Here is a 22,179-nt window from a genome sequence, read left to right as displayed (position 1 = left end):
GGCGAGCATCTTCTGCACATTTCTGTTATGTGTAAGTGCAGTTTATGAAGGCCAATGGCAGTTTTTATGAGAAAGTATAATTTATTAGGTTAGGAAAACTTTTAAATTTGGAATCTGGCTTTCTTTTTTTCAGATTCCTCCATTCTTAGAGACAGTTTCTTATAAGAATAGTAATTTAGAGATCTTCATTTGATACCAAACAGAGAAATCTAAGGAAAAGAGTTATCTTGAAAACTTCTGAATGTGATTTACTTTCTGTAGTTGTCCCCCTACTGACCCTTGCAAAAAAGGGGAGGGCGCAGAGAAAAGCTAAGCTGTAAGGACAAGGATTTAGACAGGAGCATATGCTTCATTGCTCGCGAGAAGCAGGAGTGTGTGCTGGGCCTTGTCTTGTTGGCACCTGCGTTTAGGGCAAGGCGCGTGTCGCCGGAGGACATCAGCCAGCCGCGCGGGCTGCAGTTTCCTCTCACAGTCTCTTGGTGCATCAGTTTCTTCAGCAGTCAAATGCAGGGATCGGATTAGATGGTCTTCGGAGTTCTATTTCTAAAATTCTGTGAGTCCGTACGATTCTGCTTCCTTGTTAAAATCCATGGTTAAGAATTTCAGGTCCTTAAAATGTTTACTATTTCAGTAGAAAGTGCAGATAGGCCAACAACCATCATTTTCTTTCAAGAAGAGGTTTATAATAAGAGATGATTTGAATTACCTTTATGAGGCAGTACCATATTTCTCCTTAGTGAGCAAAATAGATAGAACTGGTTTCTGTTTCAAGTCCTCTTTGAATAAAACACTTTTTTTTCCCCCCTCCGGGAACTTTAAACACATTTTTTAATATTAGGTTTACATTTTTGGAAGCTGTTGCTTTATTAATTCACTATATTTTAAGGTTTCTAAATTTTTGTGAGTTCTGATTACCATCTCAATTAGAATTCATGTTAAGATAGCATGGACTAATCAAACTTAAAAAAAAAAAAAAGGTCCAGATTGGTTCCTCTTATTAGTTTTAATATGTTCAAAACTCCTGTGCTGTAGTCTAGCGTGATAGGAATTGATGTAGGCATACCTTTCCTCGCACATTTTTATAGAAAATTGTGTCAAGATCACTTGTAATATTTTTAAATGATCTGTGCTTGAAAGGGAGAGAAAATGATGTGCCTGCCTGTATCTTCATGCTCTTCTGAGAAGTTCTTGAAGGTGCTATTCTGTGCCTAGAGGTATTTCTCGGGCTTCCAGGCACTTCTGTCTAGTGATCTTGGCAAATACCCAGGAGTTGAATCAGACTCTGCATGGGTTTCGCATGATGGTTATTTTGTAGAGCTTCAAAAAATTTCTGCTTTTTCTTGACTTCATTTTGACTGTTTCTCCCTTTTGATAATGCTATTTGGAAACTGATTGTAGTGGTATTGCTGAATTAAAGAAAAAATAGAAAATTAATGTAAAATATTTCTTCAGTATGTTAATTTTCTATTTTTTTCCCCTCCTGATTCAGTTCTTAGTTTGGATACTGTAACTTGCTAGTTAAAGCTGGATCTTTCTGAGTGTAGCTTTGGGATTTTACTCAGTTTGATCAGTATTGCAATCAGAAAATGCACAAGAACTTCTCACCTTGTGTAAATGTGATCCCCCCCCTTTCTTTTTTAACATTTTGAGAAAAAGAACATGAACATGATTGTGTTTATTCCTGAACTTGCTATTGGAGATGGGCCATCCTGCTGAAAGCTTAATTAATTACTGAACAAACAGATATTTTGACAGCATGGCTCGTCGCATATAGTAATGTTCAATGACTAGTTTATTAGATACTTTTCTGATACAAAGTTCTGTTTTGCACAGGGTGAGAATCTCTTAGGAAATTTTCTGATTGCTTTATATTTTTATTTTATTTTTTTTAAAGCTGTGTTATTTTTTAGTTCTTCATGCTTTGGAAGTAACAGTTGAAGAGAGGTGAGGAAAGTTTGTGAAAATTGTGATCGGTGATTAGCTGCCACCTGCCTGAGGTGTCTTCTGAGAGGAACTAACCTCTTTGTGGTGCTAGAGCAAAGGTCACTGGATAAAAAAGGAACAGGTAACCATCTCATTCCTTGTCTGAAAGTTCTCTTTAAAATTAACAAATGTAGACTGTTCAGGGGAAGGTGAGCCGCTGTTTGAAGAAAGTGTCTGTTTCCTCCTTAGAAACGAGTAAGGTAGACTACGTCCTCTTTCAAGCTGCCACAGCCGTCATGGAGGCTGTTGTCCGCGAGTGGATCCTCCTGGAGAGAGGGAGCGTCGAGTCACTGCGCACATTCCTCTTAACCTACGTCTTACAGAGGCCTCAGTAAGTGCGCAGGGGAGGCGCCGCCGGACGCTTCCCTGGGCCATCCTTTGGGATGCTTTTTCCTTTGCTTTTTAATGATTGACATTTATGGTTAAGCTCTGTGTGGGCTTGTATTTTAAAAACCCACACACGATTGTAGGTTGTTTTGGGACTTAATGAAAGAATACTTTTTAATTTAAGCTTGTGACACTGGGTTTTGTTTCTTTGAAGAGATTGTGCTTCGATGTTAGGGTTTTTTTGTTGTTGTTTTAGTTCCGGGATTTTGGTTATAAATAAAAGTTGATCTTTGACTCTGTCGAAAATCCTTTATACTTAACTAGATCTTCTTTTGGTTCTTGGTATGTATTATAAGACATAAGTGAGTAGCCAGGGAGGGTGAGGGGAAATCAGGCACCATTATCAAACCGAATGTTACACGTATATATATGTGTCAATACGTAGAAACGTGCATTGAAAAGGTTGAGAAGAAAAAGTACCAAATTCTTTAACGATTTTTTTTGGATAGGGGATCAGATTTGAGGAATGGGATGAAAGTGAATTTTCTTTTTATATTATACACGTATTGTTTAAAAAATTTACAAGATTGTGTGTATTCATTGCTTGTATGATTTAAAAACAAATGAGGAAAACTATTAGCCGTACAACTTGGGAGAAATTCATTTACTCTGTATCTTTTTTTTAAAGTCCCCTTAATTCCAAGTTGTCTTTTAAGACGAGGCAGCGTACATTGTATGTATGCATTTTGTGCTGAATACGTTTTTCATAGATACTTATTTTCACACTCAGTGAAGAAAATGTTACATAATTAGAAGTGCTGGTAATTCGGAATGTTGATTGATGACGATAAAGATGCATAAAACTTTACAAGTAAGTCGAGCGTGCTGTCATACCTTTGTTCCTGCTGACTTCACTGGCAGCCTCTGAGTTCATAATATTTAATAATAATTACTGGCATGACTTTTGCACTCAGTAAAGTGCTAATAAGTGCTTCACATATCAAAAAATGTATGAGAGAAAAAAACCAAGTGTTACTTAGCCTATTAGCATTACAGGTTTAGTGGACAGCGTGTTCCAGGGATGAGCGGGTATACATATCTCTGAGTGAGGGTGTGGCTTATTTTTTCTGGTTTTAACAGAATAAGGAAAACTTGCCCCTGTTTCAAACCTTTCTCTTCTCCTTCATGCTGGTTTTCTTCCTTTATTTAAATTTTAATCGGTTGTTTAGATGAGCCCTTTTGGGTGGATACTAACTTGCCCTGGAGCTGCTGATTTATCACAGCCCCACCTCCACCCCCCACTGAGCTCGGCTGGTTGCAGCTGTGTGTATGCATGTCATCTCTTGTGTTATCCAGAATCATCTCACCGTAACAGTTTTGATTCAGGAGTTATTTTAGAGTTGATTGTAGGGTTCCACATTGAAATAGTTCACTTATATATTGCCTCCCAAACTCTTTCCTTTTTTTGCTGCGCAGCTTGTGGGATCTCAGTTCCCCCACCAGGGATTGAACCTGGGCCATGGTACTGAAAGCCCAGAATCCTAACTAGTAGGCCACAGGGAACTCCCCCGAACTCTTATTTTGGAAAAAAGAAAAAAAAAAGTTTTCAGCCAAGTTGCAAGAGCAGCACTGGGAACACTCACGTGCGCTCTCCCTAGTGGAGGCTCAGCCAGCATTTAGTGATACTACATCCCTGAAGACTGCAGCGTGTCTCTCCTAAGAGATCAGTCATCTCAGTACTCTCGATATGATTACTGTATTTATATTATTTAATATAATTCTGACCTCATAGTTTGATAGTCCCAATTTTCTGAAAAATGCTATTTATATCCTTTTACTCCTTTATAGGTTACTTTTTTGATCCAGGATTTAGCCTCAGATTATGTGTTGTATTTAGTTGTTGTGTCTGTTTTAATCTAGAATAATTCTGTCCTTTTTTGGTCTTTCATGACGCGGGACATTTTAATCTTGTAGAATGTCCGATGAATGGATTAGAGTCAAGTTAAAACTTTTGGTGCTCTGCATAGGTAGAACGCTACACGTCATATACTGTAGAGTACTAAGTACGTAACGTTGTGTACTTCCCATTGCATGCATGGAAGTTTTCCTTTTCTATTTTTTCCCTCCTAATTGTGATTAAAACTTGCACAGAGTGAAATGCAGGGTACACTTTTTAATCTTTATTTATTTTATTTTTTGGCCACACCGCAGGACATGTGGGATCTAGTTCCCCGAGCAGGGATCGAACCCGCACCCCCTGCATTGGAAGTGCGGAGTCTCAACCACTGGACCGCCAGGGCGTACTTTTTTAAAGGCAGCGTGGCATAGTGGTTGAGAAAGGGACTGTGAGTCCCCCGTCTGCCACCCAACTCCACGACCGTGGGCAGATTATTTAACCTCTCTGTGCGTTAATTTTCGGATTATTAAATAGAGCGAATAACAGTACTCATAGTACTTTACTAAAAAGATTGTGAGGATTAAGTGTACTAATTTTTGTGAAGTTAGTTTATATAAAGACAGGTCATAGGCACTCAGTAAATGTTGGGTATTATTATTTATTTTCCTAGTAATTTATAATTTTTGCCAGTAACAATGTTTAAAGCTAGCTTTATGTACATTTCTAGTAGCAGTCAGTGTGTTTGAAACTATCGTGTCCCCTCAAAAGTATGAATATTACCTTTGGTCAATTCACATTCTTGCACACGGTAGGATCTTTGCTTTTATTCGCTTAATGAATGCTTCAAGTCTGTTTTGAAGGAATACTTTTTGTTCTTGACAGAGCGAGACACGTTCGTTCGTTTGTATGAATGTCTGGTGAGTGCGTGTTACGCGGCAGGCGGCGTGCTTTTCTGTGGGACTACAGCAGCATGCTCGGCGCGGCGCGCTTCGTGTTGTGTGAAGTGTGAGGGAGCCCTTCTGTGTAGTGACCGGCCACGGGCAGAGAGTGGCATTTACAGGCCAGGAACTGAAAGAGGTTCGGTGTAGCTGTGGTCATGAGAGTGCATGGAGGGGCTGCGATGAGAGGGGAGCAGATCCCTGGCCATGAAGGGCCTTAGAGGTGGGTGGCCATATCGTTTATGTCCAAATGGGGACACCTTTCAGAGTAAAAGAAAGCACTATTCATCATTGTTCTGGACAGCAGGTAAATTGGGAGTACCCCAGGAAGGCTGGGATGGGAACCACTGCTTTTAAGCAGTGTTAGGGAATTTGGGTTTTATCCCAAGGGCATGTGGTGGTTGTATCTGTACGGCATTCTAGAGGCTGGATTATAAAGTTCAGGGTTATGTTTTCTGAGCCTTCTTTTTAAGAAACCGTTGTGAAAAGGCAGTTAAATCCGTGTGCCCTTGTGGCCCAATGGCCTTTTTTGTAGGAGGCCTCCATCTGAGATGGATGCTTCTGCCACCACGCTGAGGGACAGATATGAACATTAGATACGAACATTTACAAAGGTTTAGAAGAACGTGTATGTTTCCATAATGTTGTATCTTGGCTAGCTAGCATGTTGCCTTTCCATGTTAAAGGGAATGGATCTAAGGTGATACTGCTGGTTGGAGATGGAGATTAGGTCCGAATGTGTCTCTTAACTGGTAGAATGTTCATCTGGCTCTTAGTGAGCTGATAATACCACCCGGGGCTGCTGACACTCACGTAGCGCTTAGCGTGCACGGGGTGCGGTGTTAAGAATATGTAATTCTTGTGACAGCCCTGTTACTGTTATCCCCATTTCACACGTGAGAAAACTGAGGCTCTGAGTGTGAACGGTCTTGCCCAGGGTCACATAGCCAGTAATAACTGGAGTGTGGATTCGAACCCAGGTCTCTGGCTGTGGAGTCAGCGCATAACCAGGAGCACGCTACCTTAGATGTGAGCCGTGCTGTTAGCAGCTGCAGGCACAGTGAGAAATTTGGGAGTATTTTTATATTGGATTTGTGTAAAAGTTTTCACAATGATTTTTATGTTTTACAGCCTCCAAAAGTATGTTCGGGAACAGATTCTATTAGCAGTAGCAGTAATTGTAAAACGAGGATCATTAGATAAATCAATTGACTGCAAAAGCATTTTTCATGAAGTCAGCCAGTTGATAAGTAGTGGCAACCCCACTGTGGTAAGTGTGCTAACTATTCGTAAATACTTAAAAGTTTTATTTTGTATTACGCAAATACCGTTATAGCAACAGTAATGGATATCTACATAAAAGAAAAAGGCACAGTCTAAGAAATCAAGCAATTTCCATTTGTTCATGTTTTCCTCTAGTCCGTTTTTTACATGTGTACATACTGTAGATACAGTATACTTTGCTTTTTCATTTGATTCTGTTTTTTATGTTGCCAGTGTTCATAATCATCATAAGTTCATAAACCTCATATAGTTTTCATAATCCTGTTTAATGGTGTCAAATATTACAAGCTAATGTACCATAATATTCTTAACCATTTCCCTTCTGTTGAACAGTTCCCCCTATTTTTAATAAACCTTTGACAAGTACTAGTGATAATGGAAATGTGAATAAAATATAAAATGATATCTGACATAAAAATTCTTAAATGTTGCAATACTAATAGGCCAAGGTATGCCATGACTGCCAGGTGTGACTGTCAGCTTCCTGAGTTTTCTGGGTAGCCTGGTTGGTTTTTCCCCTCTCCATCTCCTGTCTGCCTGTGAGAACCGGTCAGCTGGGACAGTGACGAGTTGTGGCCGCCCTGTCAGAGGCCAGAGGAGCTGGAGCTGGTGTTACTGATCAGCTGTGGTTGTTGGCTGGAACCGTTGACTTTTATCAGCTGGGTGAGATTTAACTCATGTTGAATTGGGGTTGGCAATACCTAGCTCTTCTTTTTTTTTTTCTTTTTTCATTGAATTACAGTTGATTTACAATGTTGTGTCAGTCTTGGCTCTTCTGATTCTCCGGTATTAAATCTTTAAATATTTTGGGTAGTCTTTTCACTTTCCCAGTTTCTTTAATCATTTGAAAGATATCTGTGAGACTGTACCCCTTACGATTCTGCGTGGATGGCGTCTTGGGTGGGCCCTCAGCGCGTGGTGTGATTTTAGGCGTTTGTGGTGTGAGTTAGGGTGCTGTGGTCATCTTGGGAGGACCGTGCGCACTGTCCCTTCCCTTTCACGGCGTCTGGGTCTCTCCTCGCCACGCAGAGACGTGCACTCACCTTCCCGCTCCTGCCGTCTGCCCTCCACTCTGCTGGGAGTGACCCAGCAGGGCCTCCACTGAAGGAGTAAATGAGCAAGTTGTCAGGATTTCCTGTATCTACCCTCGGTACTTTTTGTTTTTCCTCTGGAATTTTCCTTATCAACTTTATCGAGGAATAATTTACATGCGTTACCGCATCCATTGAAAATGCACACTTCAGCGAGTTGTGACTGTTCTGCGTACCAGTGAACAGTCACACAGTCAAGATACAGAATGTCTCTATCTGTGTTTTGATTATTGATTGTGTAGATAATTGTGTTCTATGTCATTTTTGTGGCAGGTTTCTTCCAGGAGTAGTGCTGTCCAGTAGAACCTTCTGTGTTGATGCAGTGTTCAGTATCTTTCCTCTCCAGTGTGTGGGCACCGCGCTAGCCACATGCTGCTTTTGAGTGTTTCAGATGTGACTTGTGTGACCAAGGAACTGAATTTTTAATTTTATATAATTTTAATTAAATTTTATTTGCATTCAAATAGCCACATGTCGCTAATGGCAACCATATTGGACCATGTAGTGTAGAGGCTTTAATATCTAAAGGTCTAATTTTATATTGCTAACACTTAATCTTAGTATTCTAAAATTTAATTGTTTATCTAAAACGAACAGCTTGGAAGATGTGCATGTTTGAGTCACTGTGTTTTATGAGTTATTTTGGCCTTGTTTTATGTAGTGAGGAGCTCTGTTGACAATAGTCCCCAGATAAGATTCCATTTACAGTTTTTTGAGGTGAAAATGATTGGGAAGCTACTTTTTACTAATAATAATCTATATGCTCTCAAAATTCTTTCTGTTGGTAGACATGGTCTCCCATTTCTGATGAAGAGCTTTGCTCTCGAGATACTGATGCTTCAGGGCTGTCCACGTTCATTGTATCAGTAGATCCGTAGTCTTACATTTCTGTGGATTTTTGTTAGCATTTCCTGCCTCACTAATGGCTGCGTGCACAGTCCAACGGGGACGTCGCTGTTGGGCAAAGGGAAAGTCAGGTGGTGGTCTGACTAGCCAGAACGCGTAGGGGAGAGGCTTGGGACTGAGGCTGCTGCTTGGAAACACTATCCCGGCCCCTACTGCTCTAAATCAAGTTACTCGTCATAATTTTGGTTCTCTTCATAGTGTGTCAGGTGACACATTGTTTCACCTGACAGTCTGCAGTGAAGGAGTCCAGCTCATCGCGATTGACCAGGATTTAAACTTTAGGAACTTGAGCAGCACCTCTGGGATCTCTGCTTTTATGACTGTAGTTGGGTGATCATGTTGCCTGGGGTTTCAGTATTAAGGTAGGATTTCTGCAGTCCCTTCTCACCCCCACGAGTAGCTTCTTGGCAGCCGAATGCCGAAGGGTTCGGAGCCCTTGCCCCTCAGGAGTGAGCACACACTTGGGAATTGTGTTCTCCGCTTCCTCTCCCCTGGGTAATTTGACCCGCCACAAAAAGTAGGCCCACTGCAACCTGGCAATTGGTTTTTTTGAGCCACTGAAATAACGGATGTTCTGAGAATGATTGGAACAGATGTAGCTGTCTAGTTAGAGAGGATTTTGCTCTGTTCACAGTACATACACTTTGAGGGGAGTGGATAAATTTAATCTCCTCGTGAAATAGTCCAAAGCAGGAGGAGTTTTTTAAAGTTGCATTTCTGCTAGCAGGGTCGAGAACTTCTGTAGCAGTAAGCAGTCAGTAGCGGGGGGTACAACTTAATTTCAAGACTGCTGGATGAATTTATTTTGGTGACCACACTGAAAACACTGAACTCAGAAAGCATTCCTGCATTTATATGGCAAGTTCAGAATTCCTGCCTGGAGCCATTCCTGCTCTTTCAGCAGGTCTAAAAAATGAGGTTACAGACCAGTAAAACATTTTTACTCTATCTTCCTCCCTTTCTTCTTCTCAGACTGTGAAGAATTTGTGGGAGTGCTTCAGGAGCCTACTTCAGATTTCTTAGTCTCAGAGACAGGCATGGCAGTGGGTTGAAACTTTGATAAGAAAGTAAACGGTGGAATCGGAGCACGGGCGGGCGTGACATTGGCTCGGCGCTCTCTTTATCAAGGTGATTTAAGAGAGATTTGAAAGGAAGAGACGGCCGACTCTGGTTTCCTCTGGGTGAAGGAAAGGGTTGGCCTCATGAGTTACTAAGTTGGGTGACGCATTTGCCCTTGCACATCTTCTAGATGGTGCCGCCGGTCAGCCCTGATTGCCTGGAACCCGCAGGTAGTGTGGCTTTCCTGCCTGCTCCCGAGGGTGTGTTTCTTGGCCCGGCATCATGCCAGTCGAGTATGCCTGCTAAATGAGTTTGGGGACAGGATAACATGATACAACACAGATGTTGATTTGGGTTCACACTTAGGTTCAAATCCTAGCTCTGCCATTTACTACCTACTTAACTTGAAAAATTGTTCAACTTCTCCAGGTGGTGATTTACTAATATGTGGAATAAATGTGGTCATATCCAGGCCCAGAAGAGGAAAGACAATATTAAGTGCATTTAGTAAGCATCCAGCGAATGTTCGTCTTATGCCCCTAGTGGTTTCACAACCCTTTGTTTATAGAATCTTAGGACATGAACTATCATCTGTTTCTATCAAATAATATTTTAAGTGTTGAAAATCAGAAGAAAGTATTTATACTATTACCCACGAACGGAAACTGAGTGAGTATTTACAAAATGGATAACCAACATATTAGCTTTCCTTTAAACGCTCTGAGAAGTATCCTATGGTCTTTGTTCTCTGTAGGTATTTATGAGTTAAACGATTTCCTATGGAGATTGTATTTGGTAGCCCCATTCCGTTTTCTGTGTACCGTGATGTCCTCTCAGAGGGACGGTGCTCGTGCGGCTCTCACGTCCTGTGCTGTCTGCTCCCGTCTGTGCACAGGCTGCCCTCCCTCTGTGGTTGCTTCACCTTGCTTTGCAGTGGTGTCAGACCTGGGAGGGATACGTACAGAGGCCTCACTTCCCAAAGAAAGTGGTCAGATTTTTTATTTTAATTAACATTTAAGCTAAATTTTTAACCTATTTCATGTTTGTTTTATTTCCTTTGAAAGCAGTAGGACTATTTAAATCACTTTGAAAGCTGTTGAACGTATCATTTAAGCCTCCTTTCTTCCTCTTTGCCGTGCTAGAGAGAAGAGGGTGAGAAATTCCCCGTCTGCTGCAGTGCTGCCCCGGACGTGATAGCAACTTAATCTCTCTTATCACAAGTCTCATTGATGTTTGCTTAGAGGAGCAGCTGGAAGTCTGCTTTATGTATGGCAACCTTTCATAAAGTTTATTCTTGGTAATAAAGCTCCTGGGGTAAGAGCCAGGCTATTATAAGAGACAGTCCTCTCTCTGAACAAGAGTATTTTATTTTGTCAGCTGGAGTTAGTGTTTGAGTATCTTGTTCTTGTGACAGTAAGCTGGAGAGTAAGGCAAACTATCTCTGAAGGGTGTTTTTCCACTGTCGTGAAATGAATGTCTTTTACTGGAAATGAGAATTCTGCTGAAAGGTTTTTAATGCGAAGGCAGCAGTTACTTCAGTTGTTAGCCGGTGAATTAACTTGTGGTTTTTTAGTACTTCAGTGAAAGAAGACCTATAAGACTCTTTCATAACCTCGAGACCTCATTGAATTTCTTCTACTTGTTTTACATATTGAACTTTTCTCTTTGAAATTCCTCAATAGGGAAAAAAATAGGGAGCACATCATTTATTCATTTTCCACCTTCCCTTGTGTGAATGTCGTGTCAGGCACAGAGGCCAACATTGGTTTATTAATCCAGGTGATGTTTAGGGAGTACACCGCTCTGTTGCTCTAGTGATGCTTTAGGTTTGTTTTTTTTTAATCGATAACTTATTTTGTGATTTTAATTTGGTGGATTGCAGATAACAGTCAAGAAGGTCTAAGACGCCAAAATAGGTTATTTTTTATGATAAGGATGAGAACACTGTTGCCGCTTCCCCTTATCTTACCAGAACCTGCTACATTTACATAGTACTTTTTGTTGCGTTATCTGATTTGAAAGTTAGGACAATCGTGTGAATTCTGCAGTGCACAGGGTAGTAGCCCTTTTCATAGATGAGAAAAATCGAGGCTCAGGTAGATGAAGTGGTTTGCTCTCAGTTACTTGAAGTGATAAATCTTGGACTGTCAGAGCCCAGATTTCTGACTTCTTTTTCTGCATTGTTGAAAGAGACCGCAGAGTGTTGTTATTCAGAATTTATTTGGGAGATAGTTGTGATAACGATCATTGTTTGGTTTATGACTTACTGAAAATGAAAGTTGTCACTTTGGGACTGCTTGTTAGTGCTGGTCAAGTGGCCAGCAGCAGCAAGTGACAGGCACAGACACGGTGATCGGGCAGAGCTGTGGGCAGACGTGCACGGGGCTTGGGGAGCCCCGCCCTGGGTGTTTCAGCAGAGTCACATGCTCTCCTTGTCACCGTGTCATGTAATCATTGCCTTAGAAATGATGCTCTTGGAAAATTTTACATGAAGTAAGTTTCATGAAAAGTGTTTGCTTGCTGCATTTGGAAAATTAACAGATACTACCTGAATTCTTTGTGATCTTGGATAAATGAAGCATTGCCATGTGAACCTCTTAGAAGGCTAAGATTTGCACTAATGGTACTCTATACTGGCTTCATCCCCGTTAACTCCGGTGTCACAACCTCGTATATACTGCTTACCAGTCAGTCGGTCACCTTTCCGCTGGTTTCACTGAGACTCACCTCTCTGCAGTACCCGCCACAGGTTTTGTCTCTGACCCTCTGAAGTATTGGAGTCACCGTCTCTAGTACAGAAATAAGATCCAGCCCTGCCTGAGGCAGAGGCAGCCCTGGAGGCACTGGTCCGTTGCGGGAGGGAAGGGGGGTCAAGAGGTAACACACTCGGGTGACCCCTGACACCTAGAGTATGAAGCAGGCAGATGGGAACCTCCCCAAGGGTAAGGACGACAAGAACTTGTGGGTGCCTTTCCCCCGCTTCCTTCCTCTGTTTCCCTGTCCCGAGGAGGAGCGTCCCCTTTTCTCCCTCTCGGCCGCTTCCCTAGCTGTCTCAGTGCACTGCCCCTGCTCCGCAAGTCACTTTATGTGAGTGAGATTTAATTGAGAAACGGTTGTGGAAACGAATAAACGTATCGGGTAATGCGTCTTAGACACACGGTGTGTGCTTGATTCCTCTGTGAACAGGGAGAAGTGCTTCGCTGAGCTGTGCAGCGTGCTTTGCTCCTTTAATGTACAATCAGTGCTTCCTATTCATCATTCGCCAGGAATTTCGTAATTAGCACCTCTGAGCCACGGTAGTATAATCTTTTTTTTTTTTTGGGGGCCACACCATGCGGCACGTGGGATCCTAGTCCCCCCACCAGGGATCGAACCCGGGTCCTGACAGTGAAAGTGCCAAGTCCTAACCACTGGGCCGCCAGGGATTTCCCTGTAATTAATGTTTATGATGCTAATCTCAGATCCTTTCAGGGCTTCCAGGTTAGGGAGCGATTAAACTGTTTGGTTATCTTTTAATGATGAGAATATCTTACTGAATTTTAGTTCTTAAACAGCTGGCAATTTTGGATGGGTCAAGGCCAGGACATTCGACTTCTGGCACTACCACTAAGCATGCTGCATAATTTATTTTTATGTTTTTCTTAAGTCTTTGAGTGGTAAATTCGGTAAGGAGACACTTGTTTTGGAACGTTTGTCCTTTTATTCCATAAGTGGAAAGTGGAAAAAGTAGAATACAAAACAGTGCGTTGGGTTAATAGTAATGGTATTGTAATAAATAATGTATAACTGCATTTCAGAATTGGAAAGCTGTAAACACATGTTACAGTAGTAACCTATGGATGGTTATTTTTGTGGGAAGAAAAATTTATATAAAAACAAAATAGTCTTATGTTCAACAGACTAAATGCCCAGTAAGAATGTGTTTTGTTCATACTTATGCACTAAGAGCACACTTTCTTTTATGGGTGAATTTGTACTTCATTGTCGTGAAGTTTGTAGTTGTGGTGGGACGTCTTTATTGCTACATCTGAAAAGCAGTCCCATCCCACCGAGGGCTCCTCGTTGGTCTTCTGAGGCTTTCACTTTTAAAAACTCGTCCTTTTCCTAAGTAGCAGCCTGAAAAGCGTTGTCCCCTTCACTGCTCCTGCCCTTCCTGTGCTCACCGACCACAAACACGTGCTTGTAATCCTAGGAAGGGTTTATTTCACAGAAAAATGAAGCTTTATTGTGAGTGCCTGTTTCAATCATTAATTAGAGTCGTGTTACTAAAAATTTAAATATGGTCGTAGTCTAAAAATATGCCGTTTTGTGGTGAATATCGTTTGGCACTAAAAAACAATTTGTGGCAAGTTATAAATTACTTGTGCAAAACTACTATAGATAACTTATTTGTAAGAACTATAAGTTTGTGTTTGATAGCGCTTCTGGGTTCTCTTCAGCTTGCATGTTTTGTATAAGTTGTGCATGAATTCTGTTTTCAGTAGATTGATGATCTCACCTGAGATTCCAAAGTGAGTTTCCTTTTTCTAGTGAGACACATTTTCTTAAAACATTTAGGTGTCTGTTCATGGTGTCCTGTTCACTGAAGTCTTATTTAGAAAGGGTAGGAGAAAAGCAAAAAATATGGGGAAAGATTGTTTTCAGAATCATATGTTCTTGTAATCCATCATGGTAGATCCTTGTAAGTTAACTTTTCCTTTTGAATTTCATTAATTTGAATTTAATACTACCCACTTTCCCCACCAAAGCCTAGCTGTATTTAAAAACTGTGTTCATGAAAAAAAAGCAAACCAAAAAAACAGTGTTCATGATTGATCCCAACGGTATTTAAATGTATCTGAACTTTTGACTGCTGGCACTTTGATCATTAATCACCATTTTAAAAGAAAGCCATTTTTTAAAATACAATTTTGTTAACTAAAAAAATGAGCGATTGTACTTGATGCATTTCTAAGGTCTCTTTCAACTGTAAGATGAAGTGAGTATGTGGTAAACTGTTTCTCTGTAAGAGACTCCTTAATGCTTGGTTTCTTCCTCCTTGTGCCTGGGTCCATGCAAAGGCAGTTGAACTTACGCGCTTTTCTTGAAGATTGGGTAAAAGGGGACATTTTAATGTTAAAACAGATGTATCAATATATTTTGAAGTTCAATTACAGAGAGAGAGAGAGAGAGAGAGAGAGAGAGAGAGAGAGAGAGAGTGTGTGTGTGTGTGTGTGTGTGTGTGTGTGTGTGTGTGTGTGTGTTTAAGCTAATGGAGCTTTAGTCGGAGGACTTGCTGTTGAACACAGCCCTGTCTGTCTACCCTCGGATTCCCGAGGGTATTTGCACGTATTCTGTGTTGTTAGGGCTTCTTGGTGTGGAAGAGTCTGAGAAACTGCTTGAGTCTCTGGGCTAGTGTGCCATCATAATTGTTAATTATACTTCATACTTACCCTAGTTAAGATTGAGGCAAATAGGAATTTAATTCTTTTTTACATTTTCTTAGAGGAAAATTTTAGACATATACAAAAATATACAAATATACTACAAATAGTCTGTTGGTCACCTATGTAACCATCATTCATCTTCAACAAATATCAACTCATGCTAATCTTTAGGAATTTAATTTTATGTATATTTGCTAAGATTTGCCAAGATAAGCATCTGTAAGGTCAAGGTACTGACATCAGAAGCATTTCTGAGCAAAGATGTTGCAGTTGGTGGGCGGGTAGGACCGTGCTCAGCTGTTGTATAAGCTGCATAAATAGTATCATCTTGACTTTAATCTTTCGGTTGTTCAGAGGTAGTGTGCATATTTCTGTGTAACCCTTGGAAACTTGCCAGAATAATTTGTATCGTCCCCATCATGGCACCTTGAGTCTGAATAGTCTATGAATAAAAGCAGCGAGTTGAGAGTAGGCGCTTGTTTGATACAGCCATTGAGAAGGAAAATGGTCATTTTCAATTTTAAAAACTTGGGAGTGCTACGTGGTTAATGTTTTGGAGACTATAAAATCCGTTTCACTTTTCATCTGTTTGGAAATACATTTTACAGACATCAGAACGTAGAGTCAGACAGACCTGGGTTCAAATCTCAGCTGGCCTGAATTACTTGCCCTTTGAATCTCACTTCTTTCAAATGTAAAATGGGGATAGGGATTGTTGTGTGAATTCAGTGAAATGACATGTTAAATGTTGATCATCTTAAAATATCATTTACACTCTGTAGTTGAGTACTAGTAGGAGTACTCAGGAGTGTGTCCTGGGTTCAGGTCTCAGATAGGTTTGTATAAGTGGAGTGAGGAGGAATACTAAGCAGTCTCAAGGCCACTGGGGAAGGAGAGCTAATCTTTATCTTGCCATATCTGACTTTCTGGGGAAGGAGAGCTAATCTTTATCTTGCCATATCTGACTTTCTCACGGGTAGGTATAAGATCTAAAGATAAAAATGTTTCATTATGTTTGAACAAATATTGTATTGAAACAAAGCATCAGAAAAATAATGCCTCGCAATAATTTGTTATCAAATAATTACAGCAAACTCTGGCCTGTTCTATTCTAACTGCACTATTGAGTGAATTCTCAAGTTCAAGTAAAACTAGCAACATTGGACTGAGTATGGAGTTCCACGGCAACTGCAAAAGAATTTTTCAGGTACCGGTGTTTTTGTTCTTGTGTTTTAATTATTAGGTCACTCACTTTTCACTCAATTTGTTGCTAATGGAGTGAGGACATGGCTTTTATCTACTTGAACAATAGCCTATACTTGAAGGTTTGTGTTGTGATTTCATAGGATATAGTAAAGCGAGAGGTTTGGTGAACATAGTTGATGGTTTAAGATTATTTGTTTAATTCTAGTCTTAAAACAAAAAGGAAACGCTACTGTTAAGACCCTTAGCTTATTAATTTTGTTCTTATTGTGTTTAGATAGAACTAATTCAATTGGTGGGACTCCACTGGCCTTAAAAATAGGCCTGGCTATATGCCAGAGAGGGCTGTGTATTTCAGTGTTATTGCAGATGGTGTGGGCTCTTTGTTTCGTGTGTATTGTTTGGCTCTGAAGTAAAGTTGTGTGAAGGCACTGGTTTCAATCCGAGGGCTCCGCACTGAAGCTGCTGAGCCCTCAGCTCTCGTGGTCGTCAAGACCTGCTTCTCTAGGGAGTGGCATTTATGTGACGGTAAATGTATTCAGACCGTCATCACCGTAAATAATAAGCAGGCCTAAAAATGGAAGATGTCCTTAAAGAAGTGATGTTTTCCGTTGGAAGTTTTAAGGTTTTTATTTGTTTGTTTTGTTTTATGGTTCTGAAAGGTAACATATCTTGAATAAGCTTTTGATACAAACACATGTGTGGTTAATTTACTGCAGGAAGAAGACCTCCGTCAGATCTTCCTGCTGACGGTGGAAGTCCTGCAGGAATTCAGCAGGCGGGAGCACCTCAGCGCCCAGATGTCATCCGTGTTCCAGCGCTACCTGGCCCTCGCCAACCAAGTCCTGAGCTGGAACTTCCTTCCTCCAAACTATATCCTTTCAGCAACCGAATGGTTTATGTGTGGTCATTTTCTTAGATTGGCTTAATTATGGCTAAAAGTACTTTGTCTCTGCAGGTTTATGAAACATGTTTTTGAAAGAAAATAAGCATCTTTTAGAAATGGAATTTTACTTTATTTTAAAATACCACAGTGCAGTAGAGTACTTAGAAGTTTTTCAATTTCATAACTTTGTAGAAGAGGGTTGAGTAAATGGAAACCTTCGCTGGATCGCTGGGCTGTTGCTAACCAAGGGATCGCAGAATGCGTGGGAGGGAGGGAGGCGGGAAGTGCTTCTACCAAGAAAGCGAGTCCTGTTCTCCCGTAACCTGTAGATTCCAGTCGGATTTTGACTGACTTTCCTTAAGGCGGGTTTGGAGTTCTCTGTTTGATCTTTGCGGATTACAGTTGCTCAAGTGTAGATAATAAGGTAGTAACACGTTTACCCTTCGGAGAGTGTTCCCAGTATAAAAATAGGAGAATTTCGTTTCTAGCAAGTTGTCTATTAGGAATACAAATTAAGTTTAAATAGGTTATATTATAGATACAAAGTGTCTGCTTTTTTTATCATTTACTAAAGTGGAGAAATTTGTGTTAGAAAGCAGTTCCTTAGTTCAGAGTTTATGATTTGCTTTTCTAGAACATAGCTACCCTGATAGATTAAAAGCAGTAACGTATGGTGGGCTGCCCGTATCTATCATAGTTGAGTCAGACGGATCCAGGCTCAAGGTTCAGCCGATCTCAGGCAGATTACTTAACCTCTCTGAGTTTCAGTTTCTCCAAATGTAAAATGAGAGTATGGATTGTTGAGTGAATTGAAGGAAACAATACATTTAAAATACACTCAGGAGTTAGCTACTGTTTATTGAGCTCTTGGTAGCCTCCTTGAATGAAGAAGTTCCTCAGCTTGCTGTCTGTGCTGTGTTCTTTCTTCTTGATCTGGTATACTCCTTATGGTATAGGAAATTACAGGAAGTTTACTTTAACCTGTTCTAGGTATTGTTAATAGGAGGACGGGAGTGTCTATTTAGGAGAAAAGGGCAGATGATAAGCAAATGGGGCATAGGTATACAGCCATTTCAGAGATTAGGATGAGCCGGGAGCCCTGCACTCACCTACACATATCTGAGCTAATTACCTGGGCTGTAAACTGTGAGGTTGTTAAGGGGCCAGGGGCGGGATGTAACTCTTTCTTCTGTTTTCAAGCTGATACATTCATGTAATAGAAAATGCATTGTAAGATGCCATGTAGGGTGATAGGTCTCTGACGGGAACCCCGAGTTCTCCAGTTCTTTCTCAGACGCGGTTGTGGTGAGCGGCTGCCTTGCAGGGCAGAGCTCACAGGGAGGTTAGTCATGCCCCCTTCTCTCCTGCTCTCTAATCCTCCTTCTCCTAATAGTCAATTTTATATCTTCAGTATATATTCCTTTTGGTTGTTAAGGGGCACCTATTTTCTTAGGTTTGCTCTTAAAAAATTTTCCCCTTTGTGTTTTGCAATCTATTTTTTGCTCTAGTTTTTGTTAGGGAAAAAAAAGATGTTGAAAAACTTTGAGACAGATTTAAAAAGTAACAGGCCATATGGAGCTATCAAAACATTAATTATATATGGGAAAATCAAGGAAAGTTACACTGCATATATTGTAGCCAAATTTAAAGTCTCTGTTTTAGGGGAAGATTCAGTTGGCTGAAAAGTGACTGTTTTGTAAAGGGAAACAGTGCTCTGGGAGTTTGGAAACAAAGTTTGTCTAAAGATACATACACACATAAAATATTTTTATAAAGCATGTAGATAAAGCTTTGGAAAACTTGTCATCTAAAAATGATAGGCAGGACTACAGTGTTGCTGAAGGAAAGAATTCACTGTTTAAAGAAAAGTAGATCTTGCTCTTGACGTACAATGTTCTGTTTCATGGCTTACAAGTGAGTTTCTTTGTGCTTATATATGTTCCTACAGCAGCCATTTGTTGGCTGACAGCTACCGTTAAGCATTCCTTCCTTTAAGTGGATTAGCTTAAGTGTAGGAGAAAGAATATGGCAATGGAATTAAACGAAGCTGCATTGTCAGTGCTAATTAAGAAAACTAGTTTCAAGGAACCCAATTCTGCCATAATTTCTAATTTTGGCGATTACTTGCAGATCTGCTGTTCAATAAGCTGGGAAGGAGTTGAATAATTATTTAGTTTTTAAAATTAATTAATTGATTTTTGGCTGCGTTGGGTCTTCGTTGCTGCCTACGGCTGTCTCTAGTTGCGGCGGGCGGGGGCTACTCTCTGTTGCGGTGCACGGGCTTCTCATTGCGGTGGCTTCTCTTATTGCGGAGCACGGGCTCTAGGCGCATGGGCTTCAGTAGTTGCGGCATGCAGGCTCAGTAGTTGTGGCTTGCGGGCTCTAGAGCGCAAGCTCGGTAGCTGTGGCGTGTGGGCTTAGTTGCTCCATGGCATGTGGGTTCTTCCCGGACCAGGGATCGAATCCTTGTCCCCTGCAGTGGCAGGCGGATTCTTAACTAACCACTGTACCACCAGGCAAGTCCCAATTACTTAGTTTTATACCTTGAAAAAGGTCTAATGATCATATTTAACTGAATATATTGAGTTGATGTCTTTTTAAAATACGATTTGTCTTTTAGGATAGACAGAATAGCAAGTAGACCTTGTAAAAAATACGTTGTGTGTTTTGTATCAAATCTATTTGATCATTTAGAATGGTATGTTAAAGGAGTCTGTGGTAAATTACCAGTATCAATTCCTATTCGTAATTTTTGTAATCTGCTATCTTTTTTGTATCTTTTTATTTTGAAGTAATTTTAAGCGTGCAGGAAATACTACAAGGGTAGTTGAAAGAATTGCCATATACCCTTTACCAAGATTCACCAGCTGTTAACATTTTGTCCCATTTCTTATTCTTCCTGTCTCTGTCTCTCATTACACACACATACACACGCATGCGTGTACGTGTGTTTGTATGACAGTATGTGTATATTTAAACACATTTCTTCTGAATCTTTGGAGAGCACTTGCAGACATTATACCCATATACCTCTGAGTACTTCACTGTTTGTTTTCTTGTGATCAAGAATTTTCAGATTGCACTGCGGTTCTTATAGGAGAATGTCTTACAAAACTCTAGTATGATTTTCAGAACCAAGAATTTTATGTTGACACATTGTTATTACCTGATTTGCAGTCCATATTCAAATTTTGTCAGTTGTCTCACTAATACCTTTTGTAACTGTTTTCAGTACTTTGTATTTAGTTGTCCTAAGTCATCTTTGATCTGGAAAGCTCCTCAGCTTTTCTTTGTCTTTCATGAATTTGACATATTTGATGTGTATAGATCAATTACTTTAAAAAAAAATACCTCTCAGTTTGGGTCTGTTGGATGTTCCCTCCTGATAGTTTCGGGTTATTCATTTTCGTAGGACTACCGAGTAGTGGTTCCTTTGTGTCAGGAGGAGTGTGATCCAGTTTGTCCCATTTGGGGGGAGGTTCTCTTTGATCTCTTGGTTAAGGTGGTGTGTGCCAGGTTTTCCCAGTGTAAAGTTGCTGTTTCTTATTATAATTAATAAATGATTTGTGGTGTCATACTTTATATAAATATCCTGTTCCTCCTGAAATTTCAGCCATTAGTTCTAGCATCCCTTGGTACTCCTGGCCTGAAACAGTTAGTATGGTCGTTGCACATTGGTGATTTTTCTGATCCCATCATCTCCTCTTGTGCTTATTTGCAGCTTTCTGCCATAAAGAAGAGGTTTCCTTTCTTCATTGATTTATTCACTTACATCAGTATTGACTCAGGGATTCTTCTTCAGAATGGATTGTAATCTATTGCTGTCATTGTGTACTTTGCTGCCCAAATTGTGCCAGGTCTGGCCCTTGTCAGCTGACTTCTGTGTCCTTTTGGTTTGTCCCACTGTTCTAAGTTTTAACTGAAACAACCTGGGTTTAAATTTTTAGGAATGAATGACTTATTTTAGATGTTCTATGAAGAGTTCACTCTAATTATTTAAAAGTTTCCTTTTAAATGTTAAGAAATTTAAACACTGAGCTCCCTTAAAGAAAATATCTGCACGGACCTGCTTCGTCTGTACCTGTGCTCAGGTAGTGTCCGTTGCAGTGATAATTGGCTATTTTCTAGAACAGCTTTATTGAGATGTATTTCACATACCAAACCATCTGGCCATTTAAAGGATACAATTCATTGGTTCTTTGTGCGATCATAGGCTTGTACGGCACGACTGTCATTAATATTAGAACATTTTCATCACCCCAAAAAAAGAAGCCCTTGTATCTGTTAGCGGTCATTCGCTGTTTCCCCCAAATTCACCATCCCATGGCACTCACTCATCTCCTTTCTGTCTCTATGCTGGACATTTCATGTAAATCGAGTCATATAATATGTGGTCTTTTTGTGACTGGCTTTCATTTAGCCTGATGTTTTCAAGATTCATTCATACTGTAGCATGCATCAGCACTTCATTCCTTTTTATTGCCACATAATATTCTGTTGTAAGGATATACCATATTTTTATTTATTCATTGATTAGTTGATTGACAGTTGGATTGTTTCAACTTTTTGGCTATCATGAATAATGCTGCTGTGAACATTCGTGTGTAGTACAAGTTTTTGTGTGGACTTAATATTTCCATTCCTCTTGGGTATACCTAGGAGTGGAATTGCTGGATCATAAGGAAACTCATTGTTTAACCTTTTGAGGAACTGCCAAGCTGTTTTCCAAGGTGGCTGTACCATTTTACAGTCCCAGTAGCATTATATGAGGGTTCCAATTTCTCCACATCCTGGTCAACACTTGTTATCTGTTTTTTTGTTTATAACTGTCTTATTTCGTATGGGGTGGTATCTCATTGTGATTTTGATTTGCATTACCCTCATGGTTAATGTATCAAACATCTTTTTTGTAGTTATGGGCCATTTGTGTATCTTCTTTGAAGAAATGTTTATTCATATCCTTTGTCCATTTTAAAATTGGGTTATTTGTCTCTTTAAAATTGAGTTGTAACAATTTTTTATATCTTCGGATAAAAGTCCCTTAGCAGATAAATGATTTTCAAATATGTCCTCCCTTTCTGTGAGTTGTATTTTTACCTTTTTTTTTTTTTAACATTTATTTATTTAGTTAGTTAGTTAGTTATGTATTCATTCATTCATTCATTTATTTATTTACGGA

The 22,179-nt window shown here is 40.1% G+C and overlaps 1 protein-coding gene across 1 annotated transcript in view; it reads left to right on the top strand.

The window, feature by feature from the left end:
* XPO4 (exportin 4) overlaps positions 1 to 22,179 on the top strand; it is a 90,321-nt gene that overhangs the window by 3,164 nt on the left and 64,978 nt on the right. The window contains exons 2-5 of the mRNA XM_055089613.1: positions 2,173 to 2,314; positions 6,277 to 6,415; positions 16,002 to 16,118; positions 16,834 to 16,987. Coding sequence (XP_054945588.1) covers positions 2,173 to 2,314; positions 6,277 to 6,415; positions 16,002 to 16,118; positions 16,834 to 16,987 — 552 coding nt within the window. The remainder of the gene's footprint in view (positions 1 to 2,172; positions 2,315 to 6,276; positions 6,416 to 16,001; positions 16,119 to 16,833; positions 16,988 to 22,179) is intronic.

Source organism: Physeter macrocephalus, chromosome 13, assembly GCF_002837175.3.
Source record: "Physeter macrocephalus isolate SW-GA chromosome 13, ASM283717v5, whole genome shotgun sequence".
NCBI lineage: Eukaryota > Metazoa > Chordata > Mammalia > Artiodactyla > Physeteridae > Physeter > Physeter macrocephalus.
The sequence above is the reverse complement of the archived record's forward strand: the minus strand, read 5'-3'. Positions and strand labels throughout refer to the sequence as shown.